The sequence below is a fragment of the Pantherophis guttatus genome, chromosome 10 (genome assembly GCF_059756535.1).
Source record: "Pantherophis guttatus breed Tessera chromosome 10, ASM5975653v1, whole genome shotgun sequence".
Taxonomy (NCBI): domain Eukaryota; kingdom Metazoa; phylum Chordata; class Lepidosauria; order Squamata; family Colubridae; genus Pantherophis; species Pantherophis guttatus.
This window is the reverse complement of record NC_142072.1, coordinates 3,085,647-3,111,403: the sequence shown is the minus strand read 5'-3', so window position 1 is coordinate 3,111,403 and position 25,757 is coordinate 3,085,647. Positions and strand designations below refer to the sequence as shown.

The 25,757-nt window shown below is 44.7% G+C and overlaps 2 protein-coding genes across 7 annotated transcripts in view; one reads left to right on the top strand and one right to left on the bottom strand.

Moving 5' to 3' along the window:
* The window catches only part of ZNF541 (zinc finger protein 541), a 32,438-nt gene extending 18,012 nt beyond the window's left edge, over nt 1-14,426 (top strand). For all 3 annotated transcript variants that reach the window (XM_087876254.1, XM_034438089.3, XM_087876255.1), the window contains 10 exons: nt 1,476-1,809; nt 2,803-2,866; nt 3,533-3,675; nt 4,355-4,458; nt 6,505-6,580; nt 7,665-7,753; nt 9,733-9,873; nt 10,736-10,917; nt 12,969-13,150; nt 14,205-14,426. In XM_087876254.1, coding sequence (XP_087732380.1) covers nt 1,476-1,809; nt 2,803-2,866; nt 3,533-3,675; nt 4,355-4,458; nt 6,505-6,580; nt 7,665-7,753; nt 9,733-9,873; nt 10,736-10,917; nt 12,969-13,128 — 1,293 coding nt within the window. In that variant the 3' untranslated portion in view covers nt 13,129-13,150; nt 14,205-14,426. The remainder of the gene's footprint in view (nt 1-1,475; nt 1,810-2,802; nt 2,867-3,532; nt 3,676-4,354; nt 4,459-6,504; nt 6,581-7,664; nt 7,754-9,732; nt 9,874-10,735; nt 10,918-12,968; nt 13,151-14,204) is intronic.
* A 3,221-nt stretch (nt 14,427-17,647) lies between these two features.
* On the bottom strand, nt 17,648-25,752 carry LOC117677706 (E3 SUMO-protein ligase ZBED1-like). 4 transcript variants are annotated; one of them, XM_034438091.3, is made up of 3 exons: nt 23,656-23,793; nt 22,052-22,205; nt 17,648-20,654 (listed from the first exon to the last, which is right to left on the bottom strand). In XM_034438091.3, exons 2-3 carry the CDS (start codon nt 22,197-22,199, stop codon nt 18,604-18,606), a joined length of 2,199 nt encoding a protein of 732 aa, XP_034293982.2. In that variant the 5' UTR covers nt 22,200-22,205; nt 23,656-23,793; the 3' UTR covers nt 17,648-18,603. The 4 variants fall into 4 exon arrangements, with proteins under 4 accessions (XP_034293982.2, XP_034293983.2, XP_087732382.1 ...); XM_034438092.3 differs by having other exon boundaries at nt 23,410-23,698; XM_087876256.1 differs by lacking the exon at nt 23,656-23,793 and adding an exon at nt 25,630-25,752 and having other exon boundaries at nt 17,829-20,654.
* Between the last annotated feature and the right edge of the window lie 5 nt (nt 25,753-25,757).

Below are 25,757 nucleotides of genomic sequence, written 5' to 3'. Positions count from 1 at the left end.
AATTTAAAATCAATTAAAAGAATTATACAGCTTTGGCCCACAATTTAAAACAATAATCCCCCCACCTCTGTCCTAGGTCAACATTTATAGATAGAAAGGCTGTAGCTGGAAGCATAGTGATGTCATAATCCCATCGCCGACGGAGTTGGCATTTTCAGTTTCCCTTCAGGATTGCAGCTTTCAACCTTCTTTAAAGTACTTTTTTTTAAAATGAAAACTAGAGACTAGCAGTAATTCTTTTTTATTTGGCTATTGATTCCACTTCTCGTCCCCCCCCCCCCCCATGGTTATACAGTGTCGAGTTTCTGAAGTCCTCTGGGCATGGGGCAGGCGGTACAGATAATGGATTTTCTGAGTTATCTCTTGACAGGCTACAATTCCTAGGATTCTCTAGGGGAGATAACATTTAATATGGTACCAAACCTGATATATTTGGTATTGTGGGTATATCTTGATTGTTATTTATCTTGGTAGGCTAATATCAATAAAATCTTTGGTTATCAGTTGTGGGGAAGAGAAAACCAAGTCTGATGGTTGGTATATGTTTGAGAAAGAAACATAATTTGACAGTTCGGTCTAACGGTTAAGGCACCAAGCTAGAAAGCGGGAGATTGCGAGTTCAAGTCCTGCCTTAGCCATGAAAGCCAACTGGGTAACTTTGGGCCAATCATCAGGAGACGGTGAGTTCTAGTCCCGCCTTAGGCATGAAAGCCAGCTGGGTTACTTAGGGTCAGTCTCAGCCCAGCCCACCTCACAGGGTTGTTGTTGCTAGGGAAAATAGGTGGAGGACAGCGTGTTGAATATGTTCACTGCCTTGACTTACTTGTAAAAATAATACAGGCGGGATACAAATAAAATAATTTTATGAAACATCATAAAAGTTGAGGCAGATTTATTTTCTGTTATTCCGAAGAGCAGCATAGCTAGCATAAAACTGGTAAGGAAAATGATTTTAACTAAACATAGGAGAAACTTCTTAGAGGGGTGTGGTGGCCTTGTTGTGGAGCTCTCGCCTCACAGTCAGGAGGCTGTGAGTTCAATCCTAGGTAGCGGCAGATATTTCTCTCTCTGGGCGCAATGAGAAAAAAAAAATCTGCGAACTCCATGTAGGCATCAGGAAGGGCATCCGGCCAGTAAACGCTCAGCTCCATTCAGTCACCCTGACTCCACCCTGATGCAAGAGATTATGAGGTGGTTAAAAAGGAAAAAGAAAAAAAAATAGAAGTCTTAAGTCAAAGCTGTTTGATAGTGTAAGAGACGACTTGGGTATAGTGGATTCTAGAGAAACTGAAGCTGGACTGGATCCTATCATTGCAGGTTATAAAACACTGATTCGAGGTAGTCTTGAATAGCTTGAATAGTTGGGGCAAAGATAGAGTATTCCTTTTAAGGGTACACTACTGTGCAGGCTACCTTAATTTTTCTTTTCCAGTTAATCAAATCTAAACTCCTTGACTCTATTTCTTTTGGGCCAGGTTAATGAGAAGGAAAGCCAGGATGAGAAAGATCTTCAGGAAGGCATGCCCCCCAAGAAGAAGAAGAAGCGAGCTCATCCCAAATCCCTGCTCATCCCACCTCCGTCACCTGCTGGGAATGAGATTCACCCTGGCACTGGAGGCTGCTACCAGAGTAACCTTCGCTCACCTGTCTTCCTCATGGACCATTTTCTTCAAGGCTTAATGCAGTGCTCTCCGTACACGCCACCCCCGATGCTCAGCCCCATTCGTGAGGGCTCCGGGCTCTACTTCAACACCCTCTGCTCTACTTCGACAAATCCCACTCCTGTCTCCATGTACACCTCCGTTTTAGGTAAATTGCCCAGCCCTCCATCCTCTGGGACGTTTGCATAAAGCTGCCCAATGCAAAATAAATCCACTATTTGTATCCCCCCTCTCTCTCCTTCCCTCCCTCCTACTCTCCCTCCCTCCCTCCTTTCCTTCCTTCCTTCCTTCCTTCCTTCCTTCCTTCCTTTTTCTTCCTTTCTTTCTCCTTCCTTCCCTCCCTTCCTCCTTCCTTCTGTCCTCCCTCCCTCCTTCTTTCTTCCTTTCTCTCCTTCCTTCCCTCCCTTCCTCCTCTCTTCCCTTCCTTTTTCCTTCCTCTCATTTCTTTTTCTTTCTTTCTTTCTCTTTCTTTCTTTGTCTTTCTCTGCTTCCTTCCCTCCCTTCCTCCTTCCTTCTGTCCTCCCTCCCTCTCTTTCTTTCCTTCCTTCCTTCCTTCCCTCCCTTCCTCCTCTCCTCTCCTTCCTTCTGTCCTTCCTCCTTTTCTCTTTTCTTTCTCTTCCTTCCTTCCTTCCTTCCTTCCTTCCTTCCTTCCTTTTCTTTCTCTCTTTCTCTTTCTTTCTGTCTTTCTCTCCTTCCCTCCCTTCCTCTCCTTCCTTCCTTCTGTCCTTCCTCCTTTTCTCCTTTCTTTCTTTCTTTCTCATTTATATAGTGTTCCTTTTCCTGCTTCCAATCAGTCTCCCCCACAAAAAAGACTATTGTTCTGTCTTTATTTATCATAGCTATTGAAAAAGAGTTAACTTGTGGTAAGATGGACGGCCAATAAATTTTATAAATAAATGAACTATTGAAAATGGTCGATCCTTACTGAACACCTTCATTTTTATCTCTTTTTTTGCCCTTTGTTTATTTTTTTAAATAATTTTGAAAAACCTTTGTGATTGAACCTGTAAAAGAACAGTGGAAAATAGAAGGAACCATCTGGGTCCAGTCCTGCTGCTGAGGTTGCAGATGACAATGCTAAAGAGAAGAGAAAGATTCCATAAATGTTGATTTTGTTTCTAACTTGTGCTTTTATTTTTAGACGGGATGGATGGAGCCCTTTTATTCTCCCTTGTGAAAGATACTACCAAAATTAACATAGAACCGTAAGTGACATAGTGTTAAATCAGTGGATGCAATAACACCTTAATGTTCTCTCCTTTTTAATGCCATGTAGCTTTAGCAAGCACAATATTTTGACTGTCGTAACTGTTCTTCCATTTTTTTCCTCTTCCATCTATTCTCTACTCAAAACTTTTCCTTTTGGCTATTTAATTCAGATACATGTTTTTAGTCTTTTAGCTTCACAAGGTGATTTGCAAAAACAAAAGACAAACTTGACAGCACAATTCATACTAAGGTTACCCAACTATTAACTGACAGGGTGATAATTTTTGTATATCTAATTTCTTCTATGTGTTTCACTTTCTTTTTTTCCACATGTTTTCTTCTTTATACTATAACTATCCTAATAGCAAATCCTTCATCAAAGTTATTGCATTACATTCTTGATTAAATTATCTTTCCATTGATATCTAATTTTATGGTACTGCTCCCCCCAAAAGTGGCGTTATTAGCTAGACTTAGAAAATCCACTTTTCCCAAAAGGTTTCCACAATTTTGGCCACTACTGTAGGGTCTCTCAGAGATCCTCTTTATACAAGCATCCACTCTTTCTTCTTTTTTCTTTCTAATAGTTGCCTCCTCATTCATGCTTTTTAAAAAAAGAAAGAAATTATACACTGTTTCACATCTCTTTTCCGTCATTGCAGGCACATTAACATTGGAAGCCGATTCCAGGCAGCTATACCCGATCTCCAAGACAGATCAAACCTTGAGGACTATGAGCACCCAGCCTCATTAGTCTGGAAGCCCTGGGGAGACATCGTCACCAACAAGGAGACCCAGAAAAGAGGTGTGGGGACAGGTTTTTTTTCCCACTTTGAGGCTCTTTCCACCCCACGTGCACCCTCTTCTTTGACTTCTAGTCTTTCCCCTTTTTAAATGGAAATTTTAAATTTAGTTTTAAAGTATTGGGGTTTTAAATTTGTTCAGCCAAATTATTTAATTCGTTTTATTCTATTTTAAATTTTGTATTTATATTGTTTTATTCTATGGCTGTTCACCGCCCTGAGTCCTTCGGGAGTAGGGCGGTATACAAATTCAATAAAACTAACTAAAACTAAACTTCTACAGGGAGTCCTCGACTTACGACCACAATTGAGCCCAACATTTCTTGCCCCATTTTACGGCCTTTCTTGCCACCGTTGTTAAGCGATTCTCTACAATTGTTAAGTGAGTAACACCGTTGTTAAGTGAATCTGGCTTCTGCTTGATTGCATGACCCCGGGACACTGCAACCGTCATAAAAGCGAGTCAGATGCCAAGCGTGTGAATTTTGATCATTGACTGGGAAAGCGGCAACGGTTATAAGTGTGAAAAACGGTCCTAAGCCCCTGTTTTCAGTGGCTGTTGTAACTTTGAACAGTCACCCAACGACTTCTTTTGTAAGTCGAGGACGGCCTGTGTACCATGTAGTTGTAATTCCTGCTGAGCAGAACTTAACTTTGTTTTAAAAACAAATTCACTTGCAGTGGCAGATCTGCTAAAGTTGGCCTGTTCCAGTGCGATGCCAGGCGGAGGGACCAATTTAGAACTAGCTATACATTGTCTGCACGAAGCCCAAGGAAACATTTTGGTAAGATGCTGGGGTGGAATTTCCAGCTGGACTGGAAAGAAAAAAAAAAAAGCTAACCTTTATTGACTTCACTTTTTTCCTGTGAACACACTAGCACACATTTTTTAAAAAAATGAAATTCTGAAAAAGAATCCCTGCCGATTTTACTTCGCTGGTCGTTGCTGTCATTGCAGAGCGCTGTTTCCTCCCCGCCAAAGTGGTACCTGTTTATCTACTCGCATTTGCATGCTTTCAAATTGCTAGATGGGAAGGAGCTAGGCAGAAACAGGTGCTCACCCCATCGTGTGATGCACAGGTCTCGAACCTGGTCTGTCGGCTTTCCAGCTGAGAAGCCCAGCATCTTAATCACTGAGCCACTGGAAGGAGGCGTTAAGGAGGCCCAAGCTTAAAGTCCTTGCACTGCAGAAAGCGGAATAGGCCTGATCTCCTCCAGGGTCCCTGAAGCCTTATCTGACTGTCTCCAAGTCTGACAAGATCCTTGTAACAGCTGACTAGCAACACAAGTTCTGTTTCGTAAAACTTCACAAGTGGCTCTACTTGCTTGTGCCTGACATATTGTATTTTTCAGACTATAAGATGCACTTTTTTCTCCCAAAAGGGGGTGAAAATGTCCGTGTGTCTTATAGACCAAATATTGCCGAAGTCCCGCCCACCATTTTTTGGCCCTCACACGCCCGTTTTTGGGCCTTTTTAAAGCCTTTTTCAGGCCCTTTTCCAGCCCATTTTCAAGGAGTTTTTTGTCGTTTTGGGGTTTTTTTTCAGCCTATTTTCGAGGCTTTTTCCAGCCTGTTTTTGAGGCTTTTTTCAGTCCATTTTCAGGGCTTTTTTCAGCCTGTTTTTGGGCCTTTTTAAAGCCTTTTTCTGGGCTTTTTACAGCCCATTTTCGAGGCTTTTTTTGGCCCATTTTTAGGGCTTTTCGGCCTATTTTCAAGGCTTTTTTTGACCGTTTTTGAGGCTTTTTGGCCCGTTTTTGAGGCTTTTTTCGGCCCGTTTTTTCAGAAAAAAGCAGACCAAAAACACGCCCCCAAAAAGGAAAGCCAAAAACTTTTTTTAATTGTTTTTCTCTTCTAAATTTAGGTGCGACTTATAGTCTGAAAAATACGGTATGCTCCAGTTGAAACTTAGACAAAGCAAACCTGTTTTTTGTCATGGAACAAGTACAATTCTTATTGGCTTGACACAATGCATTGCAGAATATAACCAAGTTTACCACCTTAACTCCTATTGAGCAGAGAAGCAAACTTGGCTTGCCTGAGAAATTTCTGTGTTCAGTTCTTGACACCTCCATATTTACAGGTGATATAAGCGATTCCTGCATTAAGAGGGGACTTTTATGTAGAGAGAGAAATAATTCAACCTGGTTAAGCGTGAGCTTTGTTGACACATGCAAAAAAACCTATTTCCTCTTTCAAATTAACCATTACAAGAAGTCAGCTAATGGTAAGACTGCTTCTCTCCTACAGCAATTAGGAGTCGTTGGCTGGGGGCAAGCATTGCAGGAAACCTGGCTTGTTAAACAGGCCATTTTAGCCAGCTGTACTCCGAATACTGCACCATATAAGCCATATTTGGGCTTATATTATGAGGATCCTGAAAAATCATGCTAGGACTTACTTTCCAATAGGGTCTTATTTTTGGGGAAACAGGGTCTATTAAACATAGTAGTACCCTGTTTTCCCGAAAATAAGAGCCAACCGGAAAATAAGTACTAGCATATTTTTAGGATGCTCATAATATAAGCCTTACCCCTAAAATAAGCCCTAGTTAAGATTGTCAGCCAGATGGATGCATTTTGTACCGTATTTCCTCCAAAATAAGACCTAACCAAAAAATAAGCCCTAATGCGTCTTTTGGAGCAAAAACTAATATAAGACCCGGTCTTATTTTCGGGGAAACACGGTAGTTGATGGCACATGTAAATAACACAGAAGCATCTGAATCATATTAAAACTTAGCATAGTGCATACACCCATATCATCTTAAGATTTCCCCGGCTCTTTCTACTTGACAAGAGTTAATGATTGTCTTCTCTACAAACAATTCTAGGAAGCACTGGAGATGATGTTACTCCAAGGGCCACAGAAGCCTCCTGGACATTCTCTTGCTAACTACCATTACTCAGGTAAAAGAAGATGACCTCGGTTGTCAGGATACATAGCCACGAGGTTAAGATGTTTAAATTTAGCAGCTGGAGCAGTGGGGTGGTGTGCAGTGAGCCCATCTCTGTTTTCTTCTAGGATATTAACTTTTTTGGGTAGAGGGGTTTGTACCCTTTTGAAATCTTTTAAGCTCCTTGCCCTTTTCCCATCATTCTTGATTTTACGGGGGTGGGGGGGGGAAAGAATCAAGTTCTTTAAAATGGGAAAAGAAAAATGGAAAATTACAATTTTGGCATTCGTTGTAAAACCAGTGATATTTGGCAAGGTGAAGTAACTCCTTGGAAGAAAAGAAGCTGCAAGATTTAAAAATTAGGAGTTAGGAAATAATAAAAAAAAGGGATGTCCGTTAATGCAAATTTCAGGGAAAATTGGACATTTCGTCCACTACTGAGATAGGAAATACTTCTACTGTTTGCATTTCCTTTATTGGGAAATGTGAATTGGTTCGTTCACCTTTGGCTGTTAAATGTTACCGTATTTTTCAAAGTATAACACGCACTTCCCCCCCCCAAAAGAGGGTGAAAATTTGGGTGTGTCTTATTCACCGAATGTAGCCCTGCCCACCTGCCGGCCCCCACCCTTTGGCCTTTGCCTCCCAGCAGTTTGCCTCCTTGCAGCAAACAGCCCGTTTCAGCTTCAGCACAGCCTGATTAGCACAAGCAGCTGATTGTCGGCCTCCCGATCATCAGCTGTTTCAGGCTGCAGGGGTTGCCATTGCCTATTTCCGCCTCCATGCACCCCATTTTCAGCCTCTGCTGTTTGCTGCAAGGAGCCAAATTGCTGGGAGGCAGAGGCGGATTTTTTTTTTCTTGTTTTCCTCCCCCAAAAAAGGTAGGTGCGCCTTTAGTCCGGAGCGTCTTATACTCTGAAAAATACGGTGATTAATAAAGCAAAAATGTCAGTTTTTTCAGAGGTATCTACAAACTCACGGCATTAGAAGGTTTTCCCCAGGAAACAAAAATAAGCCAAAGGGAGGTAATAAAGAGGTTAATTTTGTTAAACCAGATTGCTTATATATTGCTAATTTGTTTCTGGTTGGAATTCCAGGTTCACACCTGTGGACGCCTGCTGAGAAGCAGTTGTTCAAGAAATCCTTTGCCCTGCACAAAAAGGACTTCTACCTCATACAGAAGAAGGTGAGCCTTTCCACAAAGGAGCGCTTTCATTTCCTCTTCCTAAAATATACCCTTTGTTTTGAATATCCCAGCTTTTCTCTTCTCTTTCATTCAGTGGTGAAATCCAAATTTTTTTACTACTGGTTCTGTGGGCGTAGCTTGGTGGGCATGGCTTGGTGGGCGTGGCAGGGGAAGGATACTGCAAAATCTCCATTCCCACCCCACTCCAGGGGAAGGATGTTGCAAAATCCCCATTCCCACCCCACTCCAGGGGAAGGATACTGCAAAATCCCCATTCCCCCCCACTCTGGGGCCAGCCAGAGGTGATATTTGCCGGTTCTCCCAACTACTCAAAATTTCCGCTACCGGTTCTCCAGAACCTGTTAGGACCTGCTGGATTTCACCCCTGAATCCATTAGTTGTTCTCAGGACGGAGAGCTCAGTGGCTCATTTTACATTAGAGCCGTTGAGGTCACTTTTATCACAAGCAGCCCTCGACTTAACAACAGTTTGTTTAGTGACCATTCAAAGTTACAACGGCAGTGGGGGAAAAACGGGACGGCCGTTTTTTCACACTTACAACCATTGTAGCATCCCCAGGGTCAGGTGATCAAAATTCAGAATCTTGGCAACTGGTTCAGATTTACAACAGTTGCAGAGTCCTGGGGTCACGTGATCCCCTTTTTGCGACAAGCAAAGGCAATGAGGAAGCCGGATGAATGATGGTGTTGCTAAGTGAACTATCAGGGTCCCAAGCAGCCAAGTAAGACTCCGAGGCAGGCAATTCCTCAAAAGATCCATTTTACTAGAGATGTTATATTGGCATATCTGGGAAAACCCGAATCCGAAAGCTCCCGAGTTTTCCCCACCCTGTTCTGCCCCAGCTATGGATCCCAAAGAATGCAGCACACACAAACTCTATACAAAGCTTATTTTACTCAAATAACTTAGTCTTTATCATTCAAAGGCTGTTAATGAACTGTCTTAACAGCCTACCAGAATTCTAAGATAAGGTAATCACAGTCTTACTAGAGTTGGCAGAAAGCCCAGAAGCAATTTTGCAGACACGAAGGAGAGTGAACTAAAGTTGTTCCCTACAAATTGCTTCAGTTGGCGTTCCTCCTTAAATAGGCGAAGGGAGTGGCCAATTAGCCCCAAGCCTTACTCTCGAGGAGACCTCCTCCTGAGGAGCCACTCCTGTCTTTTGGCAGCTCTGCGCGCCCGTGCATCAAGAAGAGGCTCCTCCTCTTCTTCGTCTTCACCCATGGAAGTTTCTGGAAGTTCTGAAGGCCCTGGCTGAATCCCCGTCTCTGGCACCACATCTTCTCCAGCCTCCTCATTGTCTGACTCGAGTACCAGTTGCACAGGCTGCTGGCGCAGCACCACACCAGCCTCCTCGCTGTCGGAATCAGCTACAATCCGCACAGGCCGCTGAGGGGCCACAACACCACCCAAAAGAAAGTGCGAGTTCCTACCCAACACCCACATGTCCATCACATGATCCAATCAAACCACTGCCTCAACTGGAGAGGCCTCCCAGTCACGCCGCTCCAGGTGCAGGCTGAACGTCCTTGACTCTCCGAGAAAAGAATGTTGTTATGGCTAAATAACTCTTACCAGCTCCATGCAATCCCCCCTCCCACTTTCCCACAGCACTAAGTGTGGCAGCCCTAAAGAGCCAAAAGAAAAGGTGGCCTCCAGATCTGACATGAACAACTGCAGTGATTCACTTAACAAGTGTGAAAAGAAGGGTCGTAAAATGGAGCAAAATTCACTTAGCAACGGTCTTGCTTAGCAGTGGAAATTTTGGGCTCCATTGTGGTCGTAAATTGAGGACTGGTTGTACCTGAATCTTAATTCTGATCTCAGATCTTTTTGAAGGCAGAAGGTGTGCCGAGAAAGGCAGCATCTACAACTTGTTCATCTAACCGTTTAAAGGGATTCCTTCTAGTTTTGCCTGTATTGAAATGATTTTTTTTTCTTTCCTCCTCCTCGAATAGATACAAACTAAGACCGTTTCTCAGTGTGTCGAATACTACTACAGCTGGAAAAAAATATTAAAATTTGACTGCAACCGAGCGCAGGTGGGAGAAAAGAGACCCAGGACTGAGCAGGATGAGACGGAATTGGATGAAGAAAAGGTAGAACAAGATTGAAAAGTTTGTTGGGAACGACAGCTGAGATTTAGGAGATGGATTTTTAAAAAGCCACATTTTCCCCCCCTTATACCGTATCCGCCATTTACTTTAGAAAATTGCAGAATTCACGCAGCCAATTTTCAGAATCGTGCAGGAGGAGATATCCCTAAACTGATTCTCTTTCCCTTTCGTCAGAAAGCTGTCGGAATAAATATTTGTTCTGTAAAAATTCGTGGTATTTTCCCGTATTTGTATTTTGCAATCTAGAAAGTGGTTCTTTCCACACCTTTGCAGCTTGTTGACTTTCAGGTTGAAGTTGTCTCAGCTCCTTTATGGCTTTGTGGGCTCCTCACAGACTGTTAAGAACGGACTGCCTCGTAAATTAGAAGCGACTGTACTGTTCCCATTTGAAGACTGCACCCTGGCAGTTTTCCAAAATTGCTGGCAAATTTGTTTTTTTATCCTTAACATAAAAATGGGAGGCTTTCAGGAATCCAAACCCCGTCCTAGAGCCATATTCCAAACATAAACAAAATGGAAGTTGAATATACAGGAGTGGCCAAAATTGTGGAAACCTTTTGGGAAAAGTGTATTTTCTAAAGCTAGCTAATAACACCACTTCTTTTTTCAGGCTCAACTAAGGTCCATAAATTAAAGAGTACCGTACCTAATCATGGCAGATGCGGTCTTCATTTCTGTTTTTCACATGGCTTTTTAGAGTTTATTGCATTGATCGACTGACTTAAGAGTTTGGGGCGATGTTGCTTTTAATTGGTTCTCTCTGAATGTTGCTCAAGTAGCTTTCATAATTGGAAAACGAGTGAATTGTAATTAAATCAACACACGGATGTTCCATGACTTGCAGATTGTATGCAGCCCCAAGAAAAGGCACTGCCACCTGCCTGAACAGGAGAATAAGCCGAAATCAAGGAATTACAAAAAGGCAGCGCATAGTGCTTTCAGTCCAGCCAGCAGCCAGAAGGACGTTCTGGATACCCCCAGAAACACAGGCAGCCAGGGGGTCTTTCCATGTAAAGAGTGTGCCAGGTAGTAACGGAAGTTTATTCATGCTCTTGATGTTTTGTGATTGTGTTTGGCTGCAGGGCCGGATTTTCCTATAGGCTAACTAGGCTTCAGCCTAGGGCCTCAAGATCAAGAGGGGGCCTCAAGATCAAGAGGGGCCTACATTCAAATTGTTAGCAAAATTAAAATTACACTTTCACTATAGGTGAAAGGGCCTCATAAGTGGAATAGCCTAGGGCTTCTTTTCATCTAAATCCGGCCCTGTTTGGCTGTGATGCTTAATCTCCAAAAGAGTTCCCCACTTCCATGTTTTACATGTTGGGGGTCATTTGCTGTGGCATCCCAGTAAGTTTTGCCTTCATCTGATGGCCATTGGTCCATGAGCATCAGAAAAAGCTGGAGCAAAAGAGAGCCTGTTTCATTTTATATTTTATATTATTTTATTTTATTTTATATTTACTTTTATTTTCATTCATTCATTCATTCATTCATTCATTCATTCATTCGAGTGGTGCGGTGGGTTATCAGGAGGCTGTGAGTTCGATCCTAGGTAGAGGCAGATATTTCTGTCTCTCTCTGGGCACAATGAGAATATATCTGCTGAATAACACTCCGCATTGGCGACAGGAAGGGCATCCGGCCAGTAAGCACTCAGCTCCATTCAGTTGCCCAGACTACATGGGATTATGGGGACTCTAAAAGAGGATGATTGATCATTCATTCATTCATTCATTCATTCATTCATTCATTCATTCATTCATTCTATAGCCTCCTGCCTTTGTCAATGACTTCAGGCGGCTTATAATTTAAAAAAACCCATTATATTTGAAATGCTAAAAACATTTTAAAACAATAAAGATATCCAAAATAAATATACAGAGCAGCCGAGACACTTGGCCAGATAACAATTAGCAGGTTCAGCAGCCCAGACTCGAGAACACAGCCAGGTTTTTAGGGCCTTAAAAAAGGCTTAAGAGGGTGGGAGCTGCTCTTAATTTCCGAAGGGAGGATGTTCCACAGGGCAGGGGCCACTGCAGAAAAGGCCCTTCTTCTCGTCCTCGATGTTCTGTGGCTGACGGGATCTGCGGCATGCCTGTTCCTCTCGATCTAGTTGGACGAGCAGAGGGTCTTGGGCAAAGGTGACCCCTCAGGCACCACCGTCCCAAGCCATGCTTTAAAAGTAACCACCAGCACCTTGAATTGCAACCCGAAACACACCGGTAACCAATGCAGCTCACACAGAAATGGTGTTACATAGTGCCGTGTACCTGGGACCATTTACTAGTGTTTGCTTACACTAAGTCAGGTGTCAGCAACCTGCGGCTCCAGAGCTGCATGCGGCTCTTTGGGCCCTCTGTTGTGGCTCCTTGTCGGGTGATCCCACCACTGGCTGGCCCCGCCCCTCGCCCTCCCCTCCCAGTCACTCCTTGCCTGGCCTGAGAAGGCAAAGGTGACGGCAGGGGATGGGGAATCAGCCAGGGCAGAGACAGAGAGATACAGAGAGAGGGGGAGAGAGAGAGGGAGAAGAGAGGGAGGGGGAGAGAGAGAGGGAGAAGAGAGGGAGGGGGAGAGAGAGAGATGTCAAAAGGATTTTGTGGTTCCCGGTGATTTTTAACAACTGGTTCTCTGCCCTAATGACCTGCTGGGTAGGCGTGGCTAGGGGGGGTGTCATGTGACTGGTGGAAGTGAGTGACATCGAGTTGGCCACGCCCACCCAGGTTTTGTGGCTCCCGGTGTTTTCTTTTCTGTGGGAAATGGGTCCAAATGGCTCTTTGAGTATTTAAGGCTGCACTAGCTGATAATGGCTTCTGTGTGTTTGTGTGTGAGAGAGGGGAAGGGAGGGAAGAAGAGAGAAGGCGAGAAAGGGAGGGAGAGGCAGGGAGGGAAAGAGGGAAGGGGGGAAGAGAGGGAGGGAGGGAGAGAAGGAGGGAGGGAAAGGGAGGGAGAGAGAAGGAAGGAGAGAAAAAGGTCTGAGAGAGGGAAGGAGGAAGGGAGAGAGAAGAAGGGAGAAAGAGAGAGGGAGGGAGGGAGAGAACTGTGCAACTGAAGAGTGCTTCTCTCTGGTCTACCTCTAGAGTGTTCGACAAAATAAAAAGTCGGAATGCCCACATGAAGCGCCATCGCCTACAGGAACAAATGGAACCAATGATAAAAATTAAGTGGCCCATAAAGCACTTGAAAAACGAACCAAAGAAGGAAGAAAAAAACTTGGACATGGATTTCCTCCAGTGGTAAACTGGGAAGGAGCCGTTTCGGGGTAAGAATGCTGTTAAAACTACCGGATTGGGGGTGGGTGGTGGGTGGGTGGGTGGTGGGTGGGTGGGAATCAGGTTTCTTGTAAAAATTATGTTTCAACGCTCCCACAATAGATAAAACGATTCCTAGTTTTGACATGCCTGGGTTTGAGTTAGCAAGGGGGAGAGGCCAGCTTAACATCTGCCAAGATCATTCGTCCCTCACTACAGGCCAGGAGTTGACATCCAGGATGGGCGCGGTGGTGCCCTTAAGAAAAGAACCCCAATCCTCCTTGAACCCTTCATTACAAGTAGCTAAATTCACCCTACGATTTGACACGATCATGTCCTCGGCTTCTGCGTTAAACTCTAGGAAAAGCTGACAAAAGGGGAAGGCAGGGAATTCACTGTGACCAACATACACAGTGGAGACTCGTAAAATTTACAAAAAATAAGGGAAAAGTTAAAATAGTCGAACTACTGTTGATGCCAGCAAGTTCGTTGCATACATTTTAATACAGGAGGACTATCATCTCTGTTCCAATTTGTTGCAATAGAAACAAAAGATAATAGCAGCGTCTTACCAATCAACTTAACGATGTCAGCTTTAACCATTTGTATTCAAGTATTTTGGGGGAGTTTCTGTGCCAGTACAGATTAAACTTTCTAAAAAAAAAACCCTCAATATTATATCGCACCGGACAAATCATTTTCCATCCTACGTGACTTAACGAATTAAGACTGCATTAAATTTTAGATACAAAGACTTGGAAAGTATGTTTTATTAAGCGTGTGCGAGATCTCCTGATCAGGCTGTTTTAAGGATGGTTTCTGGAACTTAATCCTCCCATTTAGAAGGGTTTTATGGTGGTTCAGTACAAAACAGGCTGATCCTGAGGATTAACTTCCAGATTTGAAGGTATAACCTTAACAGGTAATTAAACAGTTGATTTAACGTACAAATCGCATCCTCTGCCTATCATATTTTGTTGCATATCTTGTTCAGTTCAAATGTTATGATACTCTAATTCTATCTTTCTCTCTCTCTCTCTCTCTCTCCCCTCCATCCCTCCCCAGCTGTGTCTTGTAGAGTTCTGTTAATATTACTATTTTTATTTTGAAGGAGGATAAAGTAGAACCGATCAGTGAGAAATTGACATTGTATTTCGAATCTTTTCTGTGACTGATATTGTACAACTGCTTTTTTGATTCACTCTATATAGCGCCGAAGTGACCTGTGTTCTTGTTATTTTGTATGCACTCAGTGTTGGTTATTAAATTGGGTTTTTGCAACCAAAACTGCAGCAGCTTTCTGGATTTATTCTTTGGTTAGCTAGCTCCGATCCAAATGACAATGCAGAAATCCAGAGAGAATGGGGGCTTGGTTGTTGTGTGTCGATCAGAATCCGTCGGCCCGTTTTTTTGCACAAATAGTGCACAGAGGGTTTGGGAGGCCTGCAGAGTGCTCCTGGGGCCTGGGGAGGGCAAAAAACCTTTTTTTTCTTACTTACCTCTTCGAAATCTTGGTGCGTCTTAATACACTGGTGTGTCTTATAGTCCGAAAAATACGGTAAGTCTTTCCCCATTGATAAGTGAGTGACCTGTTAAGTGAATCTGGCTTCCCCCATTGACTTGGCTTGCCAGAAGGTCGCAAAAGAGGATCCACATGACCTCGGGAGACAGCAACGGACATAAGTATGAACCAGTTGCCAAGCAATGCACAATCACGGGGATGCTTCAAAGCTTTGTAACTGTGAAAAACGGTCATAAGTCACTTTTTTCAGTGCCGTTGTAACTTCAAATGGTGCCTAAATGAACTGTTGTAAATCAAGGACTACCTGTATTTTGCTAGGCTTCTTCGTGTACGTATTCAATATAATTCTACATCAACCTCAGCAGTGCCCAGTAACAACACTAGACAGATGAACTGAATTATTTTCTTTATTTTATCCACCGAATCTATTCATCTCACTGAATAGCCTCCGGGCTTATCTTGTTAACCTTGTTTCGGTTTATTGCACAACGATTCTGCATAAGTGACAAGCCCATATAGGAAAGAGGAAAGAAACTATGGAAGCCTAAATGAATTTGTTAATCCTGGTTAAGGAAACTTGGTTTACCCCTCCCGGTCAAATATAGTGGTACCTCGGCACTCATCATTAATTGTTTCTGGGAGGCACGATGAGCACCAAAATCAATGGCTACTAAACCATTTTTTTCCACAAGGAATAATGTAGTGAGTCCACAAGGCAGCCGACACCGACAAATTCTAGCTTGTGGATTGACTACCAAACAAACGATGAGTTCCGGGATCAAAATTTTCACATCAAAATGTGTCGAGTACCAAATTCGATGCGTTTCAAAGCAGTGGAGTACCGAGGTTTCCACTGTACAATTTCCTCCTACGGACATTTATTCCCACTTCATCCATTGACGGAGGAAACAAGGATTACAAATACATCTTCAATCAACGGACGAGTAAATTGGACACTAAGACCATTAAGAACTTGACTCTTCATTCAGACTCCAATAAGTTATTGCTGTCTACCTCTCTTTCCATAGGGGTCTTGCCGTAGCTTGAGTTACACTCCTGAGAGCAGGACATATAAAAAAAAAAAATGGCTGCAGTTGTGTTTACATTATTTTCAGAGCCATAAAACTCATTTAAAACACCTTTGCTCACTGCCGTCGTACACTTTCTTACATCGTGGCCAGCTTTTTGCATCCACATTTGCGATCGCCGTGGACGACCCCAGGGCATCCTGGAGATCCTGAAACTAGAATTAATAATCTACACTCACTGTAGACGACCAAGCAGTATTTCTTTCCACACTTTTACGACAGCGTGTGACATGGGCCAAATTAATAACAGCAGAGCCGTGAAAATGAGCTGAGGTATGACCAGAGGCAAACACAGTGGCAGCTACTTGCCAAATGGGCTTTCCTAAGCTTTGCATCCGGTTACTTGCTAAATAGGATTAAAATAGAATAAATAAGCAGCATGAGTTTTATCTCTATGAACCTTTTCAAAGCGAGAGGCCATTATTACGACTCGCAGTATAGCCGACACGCGTCCTATTGATGGAAACGAAACCCAGGTTCCTCCAGGGCAAGTCGTATTTAAACGAAACACTTTGAAAAGCAGGCATATCACTCACGCCCTTGTTACCTCCCGGTTGGACTACTGCAATGCTCTTTACATGGGGCTCCCCTTGAAGAGCACTCGGAGGCTCCAACTGGTCCAGAATGCGGCCGCACGGGTGGTTATGGGCGCAACCCGTTGCGCCCACGTGACACCCCTCCTGCGCGAGCTGCACTGGCTCCCAGTGGTCTTCCGGGTGCGATTCAAGGTGTTGGTTACCACCTTTAAAGCGCTCCATGGCATAGGACCCGGGTATCTTCGAGACCGTCTTCTGCCACCGATAGCCTCCCACCGACCAGTCCGCTCCCACAGAGAGGGTCTCCTCAGGGTGCCATCGGCCAAGTCATGTCGGCTGGCGACACCCAGGGGGAGGGCCTTCTCTGTGGGAGCCCCAGCCCTGTGGAACGAACTGCCCCCGGAAATTCGTAAGATTTCTGACCTCCGGGTATTTCGCTGTGCACTCAAGACCCTGTTGTTCCGCCAGGCAGGGCTGTCAATATAATAATTTTAAATTGGGGTATTTTAATTTTTAGGGTTTTAAATTAAGCCAAATTTATTTAATATTTTTAAATTATTTTAAATTGATGTTTATTCTGTTTTTAATTAGGCTGTACACCGCCCTGAGTCCTTCGGGAGAAGGGCGGTATAGAAATAAAATTATTATTATTATTATTATTATATATTCCGGCATTTTATAGATTATGGTTATTTTCAGGCACTAACCATAATTGGTGGTTGTACATCTTCACCGATGGGTTTGCTTTCCTCCTGCGCTCGTATAAAGCTACTCTTGCTTCTTAATTCAGTTAGGGCTGGGGTTTGAGCTGTTTACATCCTGCCGAGTCTGTTGTCATCCTCCGTCTTCCCCAGCGTTGCCCTCTAGTTACGTCTGGAAAACTAGCACGTTTGCAATAAATTATAGAACAATTCTATACGGTCGTCACACTTCATGACCGTCGCAGCATCCCCACGGGTCATGTGATCAAAATTCAGGCTGTTTGTCAACTCTGGCTGCGGCCATTTTGGAGGCTTCGGGGTTTGCCACAATGCGAAGATGGGTTAGGGAGGGGGGGGAAACATAGTTAGATGGGGGGGGGTTGTAGCCAAAACAAAATAAGTTTCCTGTGGGAACCAAGGACATTCCAACAGGTGGGTGGAGAGAGGAGGAGCCAGTATCCAGGCAACCAGCCAGCCCCTTGATTGGACAATGTGACGGATTGTTTGGGGAAAGGGGGAAACTTTCACCTTTTAATCGGGTGAAAACCGCGGGCAATTTCAGTGTCGGTTTTAACCAATTTGTGCCAATATGATATCTCCAATAAAATTGTTCTTTGAGGAACATGCCTGCCTCGGAGTTTTGCTTTCTATGGAGTTATTGCTTGGAATCATGACACTGTATTTATGACATTGCAGTGTCCTGGAGGGGATCACATGACCTCCATTTGTAATATTATATTTTGTTGCCCTATTAAAAGTATCTTGCCCTATAATGTAGTCATGTGAAATCAATTCAACTTGTCCTTATTACCTCTCTTTCCAAAATAATGGAGGCATATATCTAGTTTTCCGATTAAAATTTATGATTCCCCAGACCATCGGCCTTCCAAGAATACGCCTGAAATATTTTAGAACAGCAACAGGAAGGTCCTTGCTCTACAATCTGTTTTTAAGTACAGGCAGTCCTCGGGTTACGACCACAACGGAGCCCAACATTTATGTCGCTAAGTGAAACATTGGTTAAGTGACTTTGTCCCGTTTTACCAACTTTTCTTGCCGTTGTTGTTAAGTGAATTGTGTTCGTTAAGTGAGCAACACGGTTGGTAAGTGAATCTGGATTCCCCACTGATTTTGTCGAGACGGTCGCAAAAGCGGATCAATGTGACCCCGGGACATTGCAACGGTCGTAAATATGAACCACTTGCCAAGCATCTGAATTTTGTTCGTGTGAACCATGGGAATGCTGCAACGGTCGTAAGTGTGAAAAACTGTCGTCACTTTTTTCAGTGCCGTTGTAACTTTGAACAGTCACTAAATGAACTGTTGTAAGTCGAGGACTATCTATGTCTCATATTTTTTTTAAAAAAAACCAAAAGCTAATCTTACGGGACAATCTGCACTCTAGGGAAAGCTTAGGCAGTAGGCAAACTGGTTTTTACATTGAAGGATGAGCTCATACCCCATTCCAGTTTGACTAAAGTGACCTGAAAATCATGTTTTAATCCTTTTTTTAAAACTGACCATCCTCTTCCTCCCTCCTTCCCTTCCTGGTGCATTGGCTGCATCAGGATACGCTGATTTCTATGCTCTTCCCACGCCTGGTCTTCTTCATTTTTTTCAGTACTGGCTGTGCACAGACTTACTCGGGTTCTCGTTCCCGTTTCGCATCGATTCTAAAAAGTCAAAATTTTGGTGCAAGAAAAGAATTTGGTCCAGGTTTTCGGGGGCCAGCACGCCTCTCCGGTGCTCCAGCGCACTTTCGCTAGCGGCAAAGGCCTGATCTGGCGGTACAACTGTCGCCGGTATAGCCAAATATTGCCGGGCTAATCGGGCCACCGAGGGGAACCGGTGTTCGTTGCTCTTCCACCAATCCAAGGGGTTAGTGCTACGCTTGCAGAGAGGTTCCACGATGTAGTTCTCCAGCTGTTGATGGATCTCGGGCATGCTTTCCGTAGGGTCTTTTCCCAGAAGGATGTCATACATACTTTGAGATTGTCCACTTGAACCTCTCTCTTTATGAGCCGCCAGCTGGCTGGCTGTTTCGCTAACCTCTGCTTTGTAATCAGAATTGGGTACCCAGAACGGGTTGGTCGGCGGGGTCTGAGGATTGAAGAACTGGGACAACATGGCCTTGACTTTTTTGTGCAACTCGCTCCGTAGACTTGGGTTGAGGAACCTCATTTCCTTAAATCGAGGGTCTAGAAACGACGCGATCACCGCCGGGCTCTCCAGCAACTTCTTTTCCTCCAAAATACCCCAACGTTGGGTTAGCTCCCCTCTGATGTTGTTGACCACCGTTCTGATGATGCCGCTGGCTTCTTCGGACTGCTGACCGATGGCGGTGATGATACCATGGATACAAGGCATCAGGGAGGAGATGGAGAAGTTCTGCTCTTCTCGCAAGAACGACGTGGCGATCTTCAGCGTCCTCATCACGGGCACCAGGTCCTGCAAGAGCTTCCACTGGTGATCGGCCAAATTCTGGACCACCGAAGGTCCCTTGGGATGTTCCTCCAAAACGGACATGATGGCCCACTTGAGGTCTAGCAGGCACTCGCACATCTCGATGGTGGTTATCCACCGAGCCCCGGTGTCCGTCACCAACTTCAGCTTGGTCTTGTTGATGGCTTCCAGTTTGCTGTTGAGGGAGCAAGTAGCCTTGGCATCTTGCTGGAAGTAACGGACGACGCTTCGAGCCGCGGTCAATGCTTCCTGCACCTGTTCCACCTTGAGGCCGGCCTCAACACAAAGGTGCAGCAGGTGAGCTGCGCAGCACAGGCTGGTCCAGCCGTAGACGCATTTCAGGTGGGACGAATTGGCCTCCAGATTCTGCAGGCTGTCGTGCATCATGCAGAAGACTGATTTGTTGGACAAGCCGAAGTCCGTGAGGACCGTGTACAGCCTATCTCCCAGGCTGCTCTCCTCTTTGTTCTCGTGCACCTGCTGGGTTTCTAGGATGCACCTTGCCCGCCGCCACTCTCCGTCGATAAAATTCGTCACAACTGTCAGGTACCTCTGGTTGGGGTGAGACAGCCAGAACTCAGCACAGATGACAATCGACTGAGCGGTCTGCAAGTAGTGTTCTAGGTGTTGCTTGACGACGTTGTATCGATGCCACAGCATGCTAGAGAGCTGCACAGGAGACGGGAGAACGAAGCTAGGTTCTAAGTAGCCAATGAGAAGGCCAAAACCTTTGTCTTTCACTACGGAGAGCGGATGCAAGTCCCGAAAGATCATCTCTAGCACCAGTTCCAGAATCACGTCCGTCCTGGGTTCCGTGCAGGTCACCGCGTGGTAGGGATTGTTGTTCTCGGGGGTCAGTTGGCGAGCTCTTTTTATGGCGGTCTCCTGAGCCACGTAGTCAGGGTCCGGCACCTGGTCATCCTTCAGTTGCGAGAGAAGGGTGTCACGGATGCTGTGTTTGCGCACCAGGTGTTCCCTCATGGTGGTGGTGCTGTTGTGGAAGGACAGCTGCTTCTTGCAGACGTTGCATTCTACGTAAGCGTCTCCCAGCTTGGTGTAGTAGTTCCACACTTTGGACTTCCGGCGGTCAACGTAGAGAGACGTGCTGGTCCCGTCGTGGCCATTGCCTTTCTCGCGCCGCCTCCTGGCACAGGGGCCCAGATTGGCTGGCACTGCACAAGTATTGAAAACCATTGAAATCTCCTCTGTCAAAATGGAACAGGAGAGGACATAGTAACCCTCGGGCTTTGTGATTAATTGCAGCATAGTTGAAAATGGGCCACATATCAAAGGACTGGGAAGGGAGAGCTGGGACGGGGGCACCATCATCAAAAGACGGGGAACGCTTTCAGGAAAGTGTTATTGGGAGGCTACTTGGACCTCATGACAGTTTTTATGTTAGGTGCATTCCCAGTTTTCATGATGCAATCACTCTGTCCTTTACAAAGGATGTTGGTTTAATGGTTAAGGGGCTGGCCTAGAAATCAGTATTCTGCCTTAGGCATGAAAGCCAGCTGAATGACTTTGGGCCAATCACCAGGAGACAGAGAGTTCTAGTCCTGCCTTTGGCATGAAAGCCGGCTGGGTGACTTTGGGCCAATCACCAGGAGACAGGGAATTCTAGTCCCACCTTAGGCATGAAAGCTGGCTGAGTGACTTTGGACCAATCACCAGGAGACGGTGAGTTCTAGTCCCATTTTAGGCATGAAAGCCAGCTGGGTGACTATGGGCCAATCACCAGGAGACAGTGAGTTCTAGTCCTGCCTTAGGCACAAAAGCCGGCTGGGTGACTTTGAACCAATCATCAGGAGATGGTGAGTTCTAGTCCTGCTGGGTGACTTTGGGCCAATCGCCAGGAGATGGTGAGTTCAAATCCCGTTTTAGCCATGAAAGCCAACTGGGTGACTTTGGGCCATTCGCTCTGTCTCTTAGCCCAACTCATCTCATAGAATCATTGTGGGAAAAGTGGGAGGAGGAAAGAGTATTAGGTATGTTTGCCACCTTAACTTACTTATAGTAAAGGCGGGGGGGAAAAAACCCTAATCAATAAATAGAGAAATACATAAATAAACCTGCTTAAAGAGAGCCACCCAGAGTTGCTGCCCGGGGAATCCTGGGAGTTGAAGTCCACCTGTCTTAAAAGCGGTTAAGGTTGAAAAACACTGTTCTAAGCAGGGTGGATTTGATTTAAATCATGATTTAAATCACTAGTAAAAAGGCTTGATTTAAATCAACTCGATTTAAATCATAATTTTTAACGAGCAACTGTCATCTCTGCTACTCCTTTGACCCGCTGTTGACTCACCGATAGTCCCAGTGTTGCAGAATATACAGCCTCATGCTACATAACTAAGCTCCATTTCATGCTGAATAAACTAAATTATTTATGTATCTTAAATAGAAAACTATCTTACGATAGATTTTTGCCCCAAAAGTTTTTTATTAAAATAAATTCAATAAAAATCAAAAAAATCCGATTTAAATAAAAAAAAATCCGATTTAAATAAAAAAAAATCTGATTTTTTTGATTTCTTTAAAAAAATCATTGATTTTTATCCACCCTGGTTTTAAAGTGCAGCGATTTCTGGAGAAATTCCCATACCTTGCACCGTCTGAGGGTAGGATGGAGCGAGCAGAGGGAGGCTTTGAATTTCCAAGATCTCCTTGGGGGGAGGCTCCCCTTCGTTGTCCTCAAGCTTGACGCATTTCTGTAAGAAGTCGCTGACCCTTTTGGAGCTCACATCTTCCATTGCGGTCTTATCAAGAGGGGGAGAAACAGGGCAAAACAGGATCAGGAACAACACGTGAATCCGATCTTCATACGTTTTCATATAGAGCAGTGTTTTTTGGCCCCGAGTGCTGAAACAGCTTGTTTATTTCAGTTTGGGGCAAACCACTGGCATGTAATCCAGTGCTAGTATAAAAGGTTAAAATATAAAATAATAGAGGTTATTCAATTACATTATATTGGTTTTTACACCCACATTTCATCCCGAAAAAAAATCCTTGTTCTACTTAATGTTCTCACATCGTTGACTACAACTCCCATCACCTAAAACAGCATAGCGTCCAGCTAAGGGAGAAGATCTGAAGAAGTCCTTGAAATTATAGTAAAGGACAATTCAGAAATCAGGTTTAGTGCAGTGTTTCTCAGCCTTGGTAGCTTGGAAGATGCTTGGACTTCAACTCTCAGAATTCCCCAGCCAGCATTTTATTTATTAAGTCAGCAAAATCAGATATCCTTTTCGTATGTAGACTATTAATAGAACCAAACTGTTTAGAAATTTCTTTGTCCTAGTACTCCAGATTTTTTGGTCTTTTTTTTAAAAAGTCTTATCTATTCAGCATTGCTGGCTTATAACGAATAGATATGTTTAATATGTGTAGTTAATTACACAATTTATTCCATCACTTGTTTCTCGCAATCTCAGAATCGTACACGATTTATTCCATGCAAGCTCGCAGCCCCATATTGCTAGAGCAGCCTTCCCCAAGGTTTTTTTTTACTTTTTACATAAAAGAGATTCCAACCCCCATCATCCTCTAAAGCCATGCTGGTTGGAATGAATGGAAGTTGTAATCCAGCACAACCGGAATGCGTCAGGGTAGGAAAAGCGACGATGCTGTTATCCGTTGCACGCTAGCCCCCGTTATTCCCTCTCCAAAAAATTCTGTATTGCTGCTGCAACCACCTAAGGAGAAAAAAAAAAACTGAATATTGTGCGTGCGTCAACAGCGTACCTGTTCGGGGCAGCAATTTAAAACGAGGAAGCGAATTTGAATGTATTATTTTGTCTGTATGGATTTCTCCTATGACACCGGTTTCCCCGTATCAAATTCATCTGGCAATCGAAGAGATGCTTCAAAACGCACCTCCTCGAATCCGGAGGGAGGCAAGGCGAATTAGGTTTTAATTCCCATCAGAGGCTCACCCCAATCTTGCCAGACATACACACTCACCGGATCCGTCCATCAGGAAAAGCCAAAAGGTTCCTTAGGGACAGGTGAATTTCCTGCTGGAATTCCGCTCTGCCCTTTCCCACCATCCTTCCCGTTAAAACATCCCCAAAACGAGTCAAATGCCGCTTTTGGGACCGTGTGAAAGGCAAGGCGAAAGTTTTCAAGGAGCCAAGGCAACCTGCTTGGCACCCCAGATTCCTGCCATCCTTAACACGGGAGATAACGGCTGTAAGCAGGGATACTCACTCCTTTGTTATGGTGAGCGGGAGGGCAGCCGCCAGTTCTTTGCGATCTCACAGCTCCTGGTGCAGCAAAATGGGATTACAGGGCTAACCTTTCTTCGGGGGAAGTGATTCCTGTAGGGCTCCTCTAAAAAGTTCGCAGCAGGGCTAAAAGCGGATTGAGAGGGGTTCCTTCCCTGGGACAACCAGGCTAAAAAAACCCGTTTCTGCCTTTTTATTTTTTTTGAAAGCTTGCCTTCCTCCTGCTTAGCAAGCAACAAAGGATGCCCTTATCTGCCGGAGTTGTTAGAAGCTCCCTTTCAGTGCTTGGAGTGCGATGGCTGCAAAGATTTATTTATTTATTTTGTTACCGTGTTGTTATTGGTGTTAACATGTTTTCCCCTTTCAAGTGTGTCCTCAGCATTTGGGATTTTTGCTACCCGGATGCTGGACTTCCCCTGGCAAAGACGGACTGACCTCAGTCGCTTTCTGGGTTTCCCGCAGAGGAAGAATGCTGAGGACAAGAGCTAACAGATATGAAGAGCGAAGTTGCAGAGTTTGGGTTTGGCTAGTCTACAGAAAAAGAGGATTAGGGTGACATTTGAGGGGTTGCCACAAACAGGAAGGGGGTCAATTTATTCTGCAAAGCACCCGAGGGCAGGACCAGAAACAATGGATGGAAACTAATCGAGGAGAGAAGCAACCTAGAACCAAGGAGAAACTTCCTAACCGTGAGGACAATTAACCAATGGAACGGCTTGCTGTCAGAAGTTGTAGGTACTCCATCACTGGAGTTTTTTAAAGAAGAGACTGGACAGTCACTTGTCTGAAATGTTATAGGGCAGGTTGAGAAACACTGTTATAGGGTCTCCTGCTTGAACAGGGGTTGGACTAGAAGACCTCCAAGTTCCCTTCCAGCTTTATTCTGATTGAGTGACAGTATAACCAGAGTTGGAAAGGACCTTGATATTGAAAATGTCCTTGGATTCTCGAGGGGATTGAACAGTGTGCCTTCGCGGAGCAAAGTTTTGCAACAAGCACGCATTGTATGGAGAAATGCACTTTTTAATCCGATTAAACCTACGATTTATTTCACCACCATTCTTGTCTTTTAAGAGAGCCACTTGGGTGTAGTGCAGGGGTGAAATCCAGCAGGTTCTGACAGGTTCGGGAGAACCGGGAGCGGAAATTTTGAGTAGTTCGGAGAACCGGCAAATACCACCTTCTGGCGGGCCCCCGAGTGGGGTGGGAATGGAGATTTTGCAGTATCCTTCTGCCACGCCCATCAAGCCACACGCACAGAACCGGTAGTAAAAAAAATTGAATTTGACCAATTCAGTGTGAAGTGGCTAAAAGCAGCACCAGACTAATAAATGGGAGACTGTGAGTTCTAGTCTTGTTTTAGGCAAGCTATGCTGGCTGGAGAATTCTGGGAGTTGAAGTCCACAAGTCTTAAAGCTGCCAAGTTTGGGGACCCCTGACTTGAGGACTTCCACTCCCAGAATTCCCCAGTCATGCTGGCTGAGGAATTCTGGGAGTCGAAGTCCCCAAAGCCTTAAAAGTTGCCAAGTTTGGAGAGACCCCCCCCCCCCTAGATCTAGAAGATCCTGAGATGGGCACACAATCCTTTAACTGGAGCGAATCAAGAAAAGCCAGACTGCTGCAATTTTGCAAATTTGGCACATTTGCAAAATGTGCTTTTCCTTTCCCCTGATTTTTCAAGCAACCCAGATCTTCCCCCGACTGGGTGCACCAAGAGGAAGGCATTAAACAGTTAACTGGCCTACTACAACACCCATCATCCATAACCAACCTGGCTGCGGATCATGGGCAACTTGGGAGGACCAAAAACCGAAGCGCGCCTTGGAAAAGTCCGCAGTTCCAGTTTTACCTTTGAGCGAAGCATTGGATTTCAACTCCCTACCACTACCACCATCCCCCCCCCGCAAATTAAAAAAAAATGGTACAGCCCAACTCCCCCTCTCCTGGACATCTCTACCTCCCTTGCGGCGGTGGACTTCGCCGGCCTCACGTGACTCTGGTGAGTCAGCACGGCCTTGGGTCACGTGAGGGAGACTCCAGCGGTGGGTGGGCGTGCGTGCGTCGGCGGCCCAGAGGGCGCGGCTT

Excerpts from the sequence above, each read along its gene's own strand:
- LOC117677706 (XM_087876256.1), bottom strand. The coding sequence starts at position 22,199 with ATGGAAGATGTGAGCTCCAAAAGGGTCAGCGACTTCTTACAGAAATGC. Across the intron at positions 20,655-22,051 it reads CTACCCTCAGACGGTGCAAG|AGGAGATTTCAATGGTTTTC; the intron begins GTATGGGAATTT and ends CCATTTTGACAG.